The sequence below is a fragment of the Nannospalax galili genome, unplaced genomic scaffold, assembly GCF_000622305.1.
Source record: "Nannospalax galili isolate Female #2095 unplaced genomic scaffold, S.galili_v1.0 scaffold751, whole genome shotgun sequence".
NCBI classification, from domain to species: domain Eukaryota; kingdom Metazoa; phylum Chordata; class Mammalia; order Rodentia; family Spalacidae; genus Nannospalax; species Nannospalax galili.
Window position 1 is genome coordinate 1,051,200 of NW_008331125.1, and position 13,843 is coordinate 1,065,042.

Below are 13,843 nucleotides of genomic sequence, written 5' to 3' on the forward strand. Positions count from 1 at the left end.
CTTGTCAGAGGACTAGTTCATTACAAAATGGAGACTTTAAAAGTCCTTAGCATTCTAGGTGCCTGGGAGACAGCTAGGAGCCCCAGCTTCCTGAGGATAGGGACACCACCTTGGAACAAAAGGGAAAAGTTCTCCATTAAGCCTGAAGAGCCTCAACCCTGACATTCTTGAATGGGTGACATAATCTCAATCCCTACACAAATACGGAGTTGGCTCTCTGATTAGGTTACTCTGAACAGGCTGACTGGTCTGTCATGTACAGGCAAATGCTTTGCCCACTCAGCATGCCGGCCTTGAAAAATATTATCTCTCTGGATGGCAAGTAAATATTATTACAGCTGAACTCTAAATTATGAGGCAATATGTCCAAAGGGTATATAGCATGTAGTAGAGGGATAGCTGAGAGAGAAAACAGCTGTTTCATGTATCTCTTAGAACATTTAAAATCCTGTTACCAGGTGTGACGTTTTATGCCTGTAGCCCTAGCTACTTGAGAAGCTCAGGAGTCTTTTGAATCTAGGAGCTCCAGGCCAGCCTGGGCAAGATAGCAAGATCCTATCTTTAAAAAAGAAAAAAGGAAATAAAAATAAGCTCCTATTTCTGTTTCCTTTGAGTTCAAGACTGGATAGTGTCTCCTGAGTTTTACCATGGCAGAACGCCCAAGGTCACACAAGTGAAAAAGACAAAGTAGAAAAAGGACATTGCTATTTTCTTCTCAAAGTTCAGCCCAAGTGGTATCACTTTCTTTCTGAGGTCTTTTTTCCTTGGCCATCTCCATTGGACCAGAGCTGACTGCTGCCTTCCTTCTGCCTCAGCTGTGTCCTCTGGGTATCCCTCCTGCAGCATCAATCCCACTGCTCTGCAATGATCTGCTCATAAGCCCATCTCTATGCAAATGCAAGGTGATCAGTCTTCAAGGCAGGGATTCAACCCTCCTGGAGCCTAGCACACCGTGTGGCCCATCATAGGCGTTCAATGTTTAATGAGAAAATATAGAACAGAGGAGGAAACATACAGGAAGGAGAAGTGGATGCTGAGGGATGCTGAGGGATAACGAGGGCTTCACTTTTCACACACAAGCTCTTCCTTTTTTTCCTGTTTACAGAGCTAGCCCTCTGACAAGTTGAGATGTTTAATGAAGATATTTGGTCAGTAGGAGGGCTAACGACTTTTTTCTCTGGTACTGGTATCTTAATTCAGGTCCCTATAGAAGTTTTCTTTCCTGATCTGCCCCAAGATTCATCCCTAGGGCTGGGGAGATGGCTCAGTGAGTAAAGTGCTTCTCACGTAAGTATGAAGGCTTGAGTTTGGATTCGAGATCCCATGCAAAATTAGACATGACAGTGTGTACCTGTAATCCTAGTACTCCCATGGAGAGATGGGAGGCAGAGACAAGAGAATTCCCAGAAATTCACAGGCCAGCTAACCTGTCTTATGCAACAGAAAACAAGAGACCCTATTTCAAACAAGGCAGAAGGTGATGACCAATACCTGAGGTTGTCCTCTGACCTTCACATGTGTACTATGGTGCTCATGTGCACATATGCATACACACACATACACACAGACACACAGACACAGACATAGACACAAACACACACACACACACACACACACACACACACACAAATTAAAATCTTTTTGCCCTAGGCCTCAGGGGAGCATTCCTTTGGCTTAACAGATCAGGAGAGTTTATTCTTACTGAATAGCTGGTATGAAGGGAGATGTATATAAATCAGACAATGAAACTTGTAGCCAGGGAAGCCCTACAATCCTGACCAATGAGAAACTCATGTAAGCTGCTGTGTGAATCTTCTGAGAAAGTCCTTTAGACAGAGACACACTTAGCTGGGTCATGTTTTCACTTTCTGCCCTCCTTATTTTCTTGGAACACAGGTAATTGCTGTTGCTACAACAATATTGGGACCTTGAGGAAAATGCTGAAGTAGCTGAGAAATCTCAGACCTGATCCCCTTGAATTGTAAACCAATTTATGTTCTGCCCTGTGCTTTTTTAAGTTTAGTTATTTATTTTTATTTTTTATAGATGAGTGTTTTGCCTCCATGTATGTAAGTGAACTACATATATGCAATGCTCACAGAGGCCAGAAGAGGGCACTGGATCCCCTGGAACTGGAGTTAAGGGTGGTTGTTAGCTGCCAGGTGAGTCCTGGGAATTGAACCTTGATTTCTGCAAGAGCAGTCAGTGCTCTGAACCTCTGAACCATCTCTCTAGCCCCTGTATCCATAATTCTTTAGTGTTATGATCCTGTTTTATTTTTGCCACTGCATTTAGCACTATCTGAAACGCTCTTTCTTATTTGTGTCTCCTTGGTCATGCTTACCACATAGCATGTTTAGAGTGGTTGAAAGAATATGTGGCACCTGCGGGGGTGGATGCTCCATGAACAGATACCAGAAAGAGAGATGACTTCTGGGTCCTATAGAAGATACTACCATCTACATTGAATAGGTCTATGTTATGGATTAACTATGGTTATGACCTAACTATAATATCATATACGTGAGATACTGAGCTTCAAGTTTGATACTTTTTAACAAACTCATTATAATCTTGGCCATAGATCACCTTGCAGTTTACCTTCATCTATGCCCCTTCCTGGCCCAATCTCATTTTACATCCTGTCTTGTGAAAATTATACTCAAGTCATTTCAAAGGCACTTTGCCTTTAAAGGCACTTCCTGTCCTCCCAAGTGGTTTCTGAATGTCATATCTTTTCTGTAAGGCAGCCTTAAAAGCAGAAAAATTTTCTGAATCTTTTTGGTATTCCTCCCTCTCTTCTGGTTTTCAATGTGAGGAGTCTGACAGGCCAAAATAAGATTATAAGGACCAGTTTGATATTCAGGAGAGTGATTGCTTTTTGGCTGAACAAGTCTTTTCATATAAAGACCACCCTGTTGTATATACTTAAGGAATAAAAAGTAGACCAATTTGAAGAAGTAGAGTGTTCAGAAGAAGTTAAAGGCTAGGGTAGGAGGCCAGGCATGATGGCATAGATTTTATGGGAGGCAGAGGCAGGCCTGGTCTACATAACCAGTTCCAGGCCAGCTGGGGCTATAGGAAGACCCTGTCTCAAAACCAAAACCAAAACCAAAACCAAAACCAAAACAACCATTCCCCCTTCAAAAAAGACTAAGCTAGGAAATAAGTTACATACTGTGACATATATCATTAGTTATTTCCTAACCTTCATTTGCCTCCTTTTTCTCAGTAATAATATCCTCATTTTATTTAAGAAAAGAATAAAAAGAGAATGATTACAAGAGAATAAACCGTGCAGTCAGCAAGAGTGTGCAGTGCCTATGTAATATGGGCTGCAGCTCTAGAAGTTGTTTGGAACTCATTGAAAAGCATTGGCCCAGCTGAAAAGGTAAGCTTCTTATCTTTCCTCTTTTCTTCTGTCTTCTGTCCTGGAATCTAGGCTAGGCATCCTGTCATAGTCTTGAATCACAAAATGTGAAGTGGAAGATGAACTCCATGAGCTAGGAATGGGAATAGGGTCATGGTTTCATGAGCCTCCAGACCTGGCTCTGAATTGCCCATCCTCAGATTTTTCTGTGAGTGATAAACCATTGGTGCTTTTAAGCAACCATTATTTCAAAGCTTTGTTGAATGTAGGCAAATAAAATCCTTTCCTACTCCTATAGGATGCTTAAAAATAATTTCAACACCCAGGCTCTATCCCAGACTCACTAAATCAGAAATTTTAAGCATGCAAGTCAGGCACTGCAAATGTTTAAAGCTGTATCTGTGATTCCCCTGGGCAGCTTAGGCTGAGAATCATTGTGTTAGGCCGACAGGTCTTCTATGTAGCATGTTCCAGAGTCTCTGGGGGAATATGGCGATTCTTGTTAACAATCTGGACTTTTGGGCCTCGTGCCCAGAATTGTTAGTTCTTAGGTCTCAAGGCAGGTGATTCCCATACAGCCAATCCAAGGATCACATCTGTAGAAACATTGCTTTAGGCAACAGGGAATCTTTGGAAGTCTTAAAGCAAAGAAGTAACAAGATCAGAAGAGCATTTGGGAAGGATTAGTCTGGATCTAGTGAATAAATTGAAGACAAAAGGTGAGAGACTGAAAACAAGGAGAACAGTTGGGAAGGCACAACAGTGGCTGATGGCCTGGCAAGATTCCTTTCTGAGCTTAGAGGGTGGTCACAGAAATAAAGGAAAAAGGAGGCTCAACAGACACTGGAAGATATAAAATTCTGTAGGAAGGTATAGGAGAGGGTAACTTCAAGGTACCAGTGACTGAAGAATACACAAATTGTGGCTTCTTCTGATCTAGTACATATGTATCCCTTTCTGCTTAAACTCTGTGATTTGGTTTAGATTCTTAGCCTACTATGTATCTATGGCTGAAAATATGAATCTGATTGTGTCTAGGGTCTCTCAACAGGTCAGAAACATTTTCTGTAAATCAGTTTAATTTTAAGGTTTAGATGCTTTATCCAACAAGAGCTGATTTTATACCTAAGTTTTGTGCGTGGGTATATTTCTATATGTTTGTATATCTGTATATAACTGTGTATAAACAACTAAGTTTTTTCATGAGGTTTTCTTTTTTTTTAAATCATATTTTGGGGGTTGGGGAGATGGATCAGTCAATAAAGTGCTTGCTGTACAAGAATGAGAACCTGGGTTCAAACCCCAACACTCATGTAAAAAAGCTGGGCACAGTGGCACATGCCTGTAATCCCAGTGCTGGGAAAGGGGAGACTGGAGATCCTAGGGCTTGCTGGCCAGCTAGTCCAGTCAAATTGGCAAGATCCAGGCTCAGTAAGAGAGGCTGGCTCAAAAAATAAGGTAGAGAGCAATTGAGGAAGACACAAGATGTCACCCTCTGGTCTCCACACACACACACACACACATGCATTGCCACCTGCCCACACATGAAATTGTATCTTGTAAAGCAAAGAAATAAACAACCAGCTCAATTGAACTCTCATGGGCTAAAAGTTAAAAAAAAAACAAAAACAATTCTGCAAGGTGTTCTTGGTATAATGATCATTTACAAAATAAAGCAAGTGATGTTAGAGCAATGTTTTTGTGAAATAAACTAAAGTAAATATTACCTTATGAGGAACTCTAAATATATACTGATTACTGATTTGTTATAATAATGAAGGCATGAGTCTCAGAAATGGATCTTTGATATGTTCTTCAAATCAGAATGTTTATTTTAAAATTACAAAACAGAAAAAAATGCATACAGTGGTCCAATCTCTCAATGCATACCAAAGTCAAGATTGAGTTTAAGAATAGATTTTAAAACACCAAGTCAACCTAATGAAAAGGAAGACACACACCTCACTGAACTTTCCACTCCGGATGTAGATGTAAATGAAACACGGCCTTGTTGTCCTGAACTTCATTGCTTTGTTTTATTTTTGGTCTTTTTGAGACAGCGTCTCCCTGTAGCCCCAGCTGGCCTGGAACTCACTATGTAGTCAGGGATTGCTTTAAACTCACAGGGATCCACCTGCCTCTGCCTCCCAAGTACTGGGACTACAGGTGTATGCCATCATGTCCCTGCTCTACACTTCATTGTTTAAATAATGAAGTGACAGTGAATTCTCCTAAAGTTCATTTTATATCAAATTTTCTTTCTAATTGGAATGTTTATTAAGAAAATACTAACAAGGTGAAAGTCATTAGCTCTGTTCAAAAGGTAAAAATAAAGCTAAACTTCACAGGCAATGGGAAAGCACTTGTCAGGATTCCATATAATATTGAGTTTATGATAATGGTCTCTTTCTAGTAGGGCATGGTGCCTCAAGTCTGGAATCCCTTTGAGAGACTGAGGTAGGAACATAGCCAGCAATTTTGAGGCCAGCGTGGGGCATGTGGAGAGACCCTATCTACAACAAACAAACAACAAACAAAGCAGTCTTTTCAAACTGGTGTGTCAGTGCCTTGACATATGGTGGAGGAGATGATGCTTATGGTCCTTAAACAACAGTACTGGCACACCAAGGGGCCACTGTTTGCTCATCTACTGATGCAAACCAGGGAGGGGAAGTGGGTGATGCCTCACCTAAGGACTGCTGAGTGCCTCACTCTCCCCACTCTTCTCTCTTTCAGTTGAATTCAGGTCTGCCTTCAGATAGCAACAGTTAAGTTGGTTAGAGCACAATGCCAACCAATGAGCGGACTTGGTGTCTGAAAATATCCATTTCATCCGTGGTCACAAATTTCACCCCTAAGATAAACTACACTTGTGCAAATATAAAACATGTGACCTGGGTTTTTCATCGTGTGGAAGCGTAGGAAAAGTCTACAGAAAGTTCCAGGAAAATCTATATCTTCATTGCTTACCTCCCTCTTAGCCGAAACAACCCGCAGACAGCTGCATTTGACCACAGACAGCTCAGGAAAGTTTATTAATTGAATTTTGTCCTCCCCAAATTTCCATATTGAAATCCTACCCCTGAGTACCTAGAATATGATCTGTTTGTAGAAATAATGTCACTGCAGGAATAATGAGTTAAGTTAGAATGAGATCACATCGGAGCAGGGTAGACTCTTAATCAATATGACTGATGTCCTTGAAAATAGGGAAATTTGGATGCAGACACACTCACAGGGAAACGCTATGTGAAAGTGAAGGTAGAGACGCTTCAGCAAGCCAAGGCACACTAAATACTGCTAGCAAACCACTAGCAGCTAAGGCAGAAATATGGAGTAGACTCTTCCTCACAGCCAAATTTGTTGAACCATTCATCTTGGCATTCTCATACCCATAACTGTGAGACAACATGTTTCTGTTGTTTGAGCCATGTTCTATGTGGTACTTTATAATTATAGTTCTAACAAGCGAGTACAGATTTTCCTATCATTATCTTAATGACTAGCATATTCATAACTTGCCTTTCACTATTAGACCAGTAAGAATTAAATTTTTTAAAATCAAATACCTGTCATATATAGAAAGGGAATATAAAAGACAGAGTGGATAGCCTGGCATGACTGCCAACCACAAGTCCCTTTTGCTGACAGCTGAGGCTGGTACTGCCCTCTTAGTGCTCCTCCATCATGAGGCCCAAAGAAAGTGGGAACTGTGTCCATGGTCACCAAGCTCTTAGTCAGTTCCACCTCATGTAATGGCTGAGATCTCAGCAAAAGTGTCAAAAAGGACATTGCAACCAAGCTGCAGTCTCTCTCCTCCTGTTCCTCTCCCTCATACCCCAACTTCCTAATACATAGACTGAGTAGAACAAAAACTAGCTAGAGATGAAGCTGGAAAACAGAACAAAAAACAAACAAAACCAAAAAACACCGAGGGAGAAGGAGGAGAGGAACGTTGGCTTGGTTGGTTTGGAAAGATCGCTAGAGGGGAAAACCCCAAAACTTGTAGTTATGGATATCTGGGATATTTGCTGCAAGACATCTGAAAGCCATCAGGAAATGAAAATTCTTTTTGTTAAAGACATGTATGTTCAGATCCCCAAAAATTATTTTTAGGATTTAATAATCAAACTCTGTGTGGTGCTCATTATTTTTACAGCCCAGTTCCATAAATAAGAATCTCCTTGATTCTACACCAATTAATAAGGACTGTGGAATAATGAAGGCAAGAGGCTGAGAAGTCATCCATTTCAACCCTCTCATTTAGGTGTACAGTTAATTTAACAGAATTGTCCAAAGTCATACAACTTAGAACTAAGTTGAAGAGTTTTGTAAGAATTTGTATGACTTATTAATAAATTATGCTGACTTATACAAAGAAAATAATTCTAAACCTTCTTTTGAGCATTTACATTTCCAAGTTATTGTAAAGTTTTAGGAATAGGACTTTTGATAACCCTCTGGGGGGAGCTTTTCAACATAGAAAATACCTCAGAAGATAATTTAAGAAACAAAGGCAATTAAAACTTACTCCAGTATTTGATGGCATAATAGGATTATTATTATTATTATTATTATTATTATTATTTTGAGATAGGGTCCAGCTGATCTGGAACTCACTGTGTAGACCAGGCTGCCCTCAGTCTCACAGAGATTTGTCTGCCTCTGCCCTGGGATTAAAGGTCTGTACTACCATACCCGGCTTGATTAGTATAAATTTTTATAGTGTTATTTTGACAACCTGAATTTTAAATGTTGTAGTGATTACAATAACACTACCTGTACTTAATAATAGCACTCACTATATGATATCCAGGCTTCTAAGTTCAGACCTTCACAATGCATATGATTTGGTCCCATTATTATTAGACTTATTTTGCTTCAGGAATCAGAGGCAGAGAGTGTTAACACTTTTGTCCATGGCCATAGTACTTGCAGATGACAGTCTGACCCCAGTGTCAGTGTTCTTAGGCAGTGAATCAGATGGCCACTTGTCCTGCTGTGAAGCAGTTTTTTTCTTTTTTTTTTTTATTGATTTACACATAAGTCCTTACCAAGCAGTGAAGTAAAGCAGAGGCAGGACTTATCCAGATCTAATCTGACTTGGCGTCAGTGTCTTTCTCATCACAGTGTCTTTCCTCTCACCTTATCTTACTTATACCTGTTTTGAAGACCTGATGTACACTTCTTCACTTCAGTTATGCTGTAGCTATTAACAAATGGTATCAGTGAGGACGGTTCAGTCCAACACGGGCACCACAGAAGTAGTACGGGAAAGGGAGTCCTCACAGCTAGCCCACTGTACATAACATGGGGTTTTCTGGAGTATGTTGGCTACCTGGGCAGTCTCCCTTTTTCCTTTTAAGGAAGGGGTACAGTTGATGGTTTGAGCACTTGCCCAGGAGCAAGAGACTGGGTTCTAGTATCAGAGCACCCCTGGGGAGGGCATGCTATTAAACAGGCAGGGGACATGGTCCCTGCTCTATGTACTGAGCCCATGCAGTTCTTTCAACTGCCCTATGAGCAAGCATGGCAACTTGTAGGCAGGTGAAGGAGTTGAGATTCAGAGCACACATTCCATCAAAAGTCCTAGAAGAGAGTGCTCATCCTGAGTCTGTCTGACACCAAAACCTCCAGATAGACTCTGCCAAGGTGCCTCCTAAGACCCTTTAATCTTCTGAATCTCTGTGTCCTCAAAAATAAAGTGTCAAATGGCCCTGGGGATTCCTTGAAGGTGTCTCAGAACTCATTTTGGCAAGGAAGTCCAAGGAGACAGGGGCTAGATTGTTGCTGTCCTCTCACCCACTTTTAGTGAATACAAAGAATGTATTCACACATATATATACACTCTCACACATATACAATCACACATACATACACACAATACATTCACACACATGCACATACACACATACACACATATGCACACAATACACTCATACACACTCATATACACTCACATACAAGCACATAAACATATACAAATACAATACATTCATACACTCACACTCATATAAACTCACACACACATTCACATACACATACATATCCACATATACACAAATGCATATATACACACGTACACATACACACACTCATACATACACACACACATATATACACACATACACACACCCTTATACATACACAGAGACACATACATACATTCATACACACACACTTCCAGACACATAAAGACACACACACACATTTCACACACACATATACATGCACCTCAAACAGTGCAAAATAAGCTACTTTGACCTGCCATTCTTAAAATTGATCTTTAAGGTTCATCTAGGCTTACCATGTAGGGAAGGATCTGAGTTGTAAAGGTATACATCTTCTGACTGGACACATGAGTCAGAAGAGACTTTCCATTCACCTGGCTAGGTCAATCTAGAAGATCCTGATTTTCCAAAACAAAAGTTGTGCTAGAACAGCTGCTAACCCAAATGAAATATGAGAATGTTTGATTGTGTTGGTAAAGATGACTTAACCAGAGCCAGTCAATGAGAAACACTAACCATTCCTGGAGGGTTTCAGTTAGTCAAAGTGATAAAGTATTTGTTGCATCATTCTAAATCACTTTTTTGGCCTTCCTCCTTCATTTTCTTTTTTCCTTGTCTGTTTTTAAACCTCTCTCTTTCCTCTGGCCCCATATTTAGCTAGTGGATTAGGAAAGGGTGGTCTATGGTATAAGAAATAAGTGAATTCACTTATTCTCTCAAGTTCTGCCTTTGCCCTCACTGTATCCCACAAATAGCAGAGTGTTGGTGCTTAGATGAGATGCTAGTTATTGATAGTAATCTTGATGAATGCATACAGATCCAAGTGCTATTTTTCTTTGGTTTCTGTAACTCATGTCCCTTTACTACAGCTATACCAGTAGAAATGAATAATGCCAGCAAAGATCAAATGTTAATTGCACTGACAGTGGCAACACCTTTAAAGAATTGTTTTATTGAGGTATCTTTTATGAATCACAAACTAACCCACTTTTAGTGATTAATTCACTGAGTTTTAGTAAATACACAGAGTTCTACAAGTATTAATACAGTCCAATTCTAGAACATTTCCGTCACACCAAAGAGAGTCATTACCTGTTTCCACCAGTTCCAGGCAATCACCAATCTACTTTCTATGTCTATAGATGTACTTTTCCTTGGGAGGGAGGCATTTCATATAAATGTAATCCTTAATGTATGATATTTTATGATTTATTTTAGTTAGCTTATTCTAAGTGTCATCATATTTTAGCAATAATAAAAATAATAAAAATTTTTTACATAACACTTTTTTGAATATCAGTATTATGTAGAGGAAAAATGTGGAGTTCAATCAAGTCTGTAACACTTCTTAGCTGGGTCTTTATACAACTTCTTAGTCTGAGACATATTTGTAGACTGAGGTTCACAACCCCTCTCTCAGGCAGCTATTCCACAAAGCACCTGAATTATGACAAGAGACAGGAGATGCTTAAGAAATCCAGTCTTTCTACTTTCACCAGCAGTGTGTGCTTTTCTCATCCCTACTGCAAACTGCAGTGAATCCTACAGCTTCCCTACCAGCCTCCACATCAAGCTTTAAATGAGACCCACATAATAAGCAATATCAGAAACGGAATTCTGTCAAAGGGAATCACATCCTTGATTAGTGGAGCCCAGATGGTGAGGAACTAAAGGGACTTCCTTCAATTATATCACTGTCATTTTTCATAACTGAACACTAAATTGCATTTAATTATTTTTAAGGGGGGGAATGTGCTAAACTCTTTCTTTAACCATTATGGAGTTTTAGGTTTGCAGAGATCTAAGAACATCCTATTTTCCCACTAATTCTTATGAAAATGCCTCCATTAACACCAACCCCAGATGAATAGATAAGGGCTACAAAGCTCAGAGCAAATCCAATTCACCTCATATGTTCAACTCTCAACAAAAGTGAGCCCACACTTCTAGATGTTTTCCTTAACCCTGACAAAAACTGGATTCGTGGCTATAGCAAAATAATTTCCATCCCACCTTCTCTGATTAGAACATGGCCTCATTTTGAGTTTCAACATAAAGGACCTCTGGATATGACCTCATCCTGTATTCTGTGGCACAAGGTTTATACAGATATTCACCCTCAGCCTTGAGCATCATGCTTCCCGTCCCAACCTGCTTTCCTTCCAAATCACTTTTTTTCCATCTTTCAATTCATTGTGACTTTGCCTCTGTTTCCACATTGTCTTTTTTGTCATGTGTCTGGGTCTTATTATAACTGCATTTCCTGAAATACTTCCTCATCCCTCCCCAGGTTTGCTTCATGTTGAATACAACATCACAGAAAAGGATAAAGCTTCCCAACATTACTCCTAAATAAAATAACTCTGCAAAAATGTATTGTTTATTCCTCACCTCAAGTAAATGGGACATCTCCTTCATGATATAAAATGCCTGTTGTCAGACATAAGCTAGTTTTTAAGAGAGACAATGTGCAGTTTTTTAAATCTTTACATACTAGTAATAGTCACTATATTTATTGGCATTAAAGATGCAAAAGAGGGAAATTAGCTGTTTCCTAAGTGACCATTCCACAACATGATCAGGTGAGTGGACTTATATACAGTTGAATTGTAATAAACCTACACTCACAAAAGATAAATAGTTAAAAGCTCTATCACCACTAAACCAAGCGCTTAAAATATTTGTACATGGATGCTTGCAAGGCCTTCTGTGAGAACCTAGCTTGACATCAGCAACTGTTGACAAATCCCTTGCTAAGTTTTGCCCAATATTGAAGTCAAGATGGAAAAAGGTAGGGTCCCAGGAGAGAAGTTTTCACTCACTCTATTACCACCTGACATGGACCTGAGAACCCATAAATGTGATAAAAAATTAATTAAAAATGAGGGCAAGGGTTAAATTGAACTAAGGTTAATTTAGATTTGTGAATTTTCCCAATCCGTACAAAACCTCACTATGATAAAACTTCACTTTCCTGTCACTATAAGAAAGAGTGTAATTTATATCCCAGATTATGTACTTTATTTCAAGCAGCATCATGGGAATTTATCACATAGTATAGTTTAGTAAAGCTGGGATTTAGCAAATATTTTTCTCTCCCCAGCACAGACCTTTAGTTCAGCATTAGAGTACAACTCATCTAGAAGCATGGTCATTTAATTTTGCTTGATGCCCAAACATTTCCCCATAAAAAATGTAAGCATCAAATTAAAGGTAATTAAATGACAATTTTTTTAGAAGTCACTTCATAACCAAGATCATATATGTACATATGTATTTTTTTCTTTCTTACTATTTATGTATCATTTCAATAACATAACTTTCTGATTATGGTTTATTCAATCTCAAAGTGATTGGTGAAGATCTCAGATTTTCGGGGGATGTCCCTGAGGCCTTGACGATCACAACATTCTGCCAGCATCATATACACTAATTACCAGATAATGTCAAGAGTCTCCTACCCTGAGATGGCAGCCAGCTTTTGGTGCGCCTGACGGGCCATTTCACAGCCTTTGGTTCTTGTCTTGTGCATTTCCGCCCGTAGTGAGGGGCAGCTGACCGAGACGTCCCCAATAGAAATGACCAATTCTCGGTACAGGGCCACTTGCGTGTTGAACTCTTGGACAAGCTGGAAAAGAAGCCAGTTTCTATCACCAAACACTTATCATTAGAAAGTTTCCTATTTCTCTTCACATAGGCAGGGATTTCACGGATCTTTGGGCCAGCACCCCAAATTTCAGCTACCAAGCCTTAAGACTTTAAAGCGCAAGACAAAATGATGGCAAGTCTCTTTGTTTTTCATTGGCAAGCTGGCCATGGAAGCTCCATTTTCAGTCTCACTTACCCCCACGTTCAGACTCTGTTTCTGAAGAGCAAGAGCATTTTTGAAGAGCTAGCATGCCACTCCCAGGCCACTAGGGAATGATCCTGGGGGCTCTCGCATCGCCGCTCCCTCAGCTACTGCTAGGACTTGGATTTGAAGTGGCACCGGAAAAGACTAGTAGGACATGACACGCAAACCTTTCACCTCCTGCTGGGCCACTGATTGTTTCAGGCTCGGACCCTGACTCAAAGACAGTCCACATCCTCTGCGCTGCCTTTCGTTCCCTCTGCAGAGCCCCGTGCGCTCTGTTTGGGTTTGTTTGTTACCGTGTCACCACAAAGCAGCACCCCCACCCTCCTTCCCTGGCGAGAGAGTCAGTTCACCCAATATTTCGCATCCACTATTCTTCCCAGGACAGAGGCATTAACCTATACAGCCTCTGACTCCCAGGCCCCTGGCCCAGGGCATTTGTCTCAGCAGGGCCATTTCGACCTGGGTGTCACCCCGCATCTGGGGGGAGTGAAGATTTAAAAATAGTACACCGTGCACGTGATCGGCATGGAGGAGCTGAGGGTGGGGAGTGGTTGGCACTCAAGCAAAGGATTAAGATACAAGACTCCCCCACCCCCCACCCCGCCT

The 13,843-nt window shown here is 40.4% G+C and overlaps 1 protein-coding gene across 3 annotated transcripts in view; it reads right to left on the reverse strand.

The window, feature by feature from the left end:
- Rgs7bp (regulator of G protein signaling 7 binding protein) overlaps positions 1-13,843 on the reverse strand; it is a 176,225-nt gene that overhangs the window by 160,658 nt on the left and 1,724 nt on the right. For 2 of the 3 annotated variants that reach the window (XM_008856262.2, XM_008856256.3), the window contains exon 2: positions 12,843-13,009. In XM_008856262.2, coding sequence (XP_008854484.1) covers positions 12,843-13,009 — 167 coding nt within the window. Of the gene's footprint in view, positions 1-12,842; positions 13,010-13,225; positions 13,606-13,843 lie in introns of those variants that run through there. The other variant, XM_008856267.3, reaches the window with a different exon arrangement.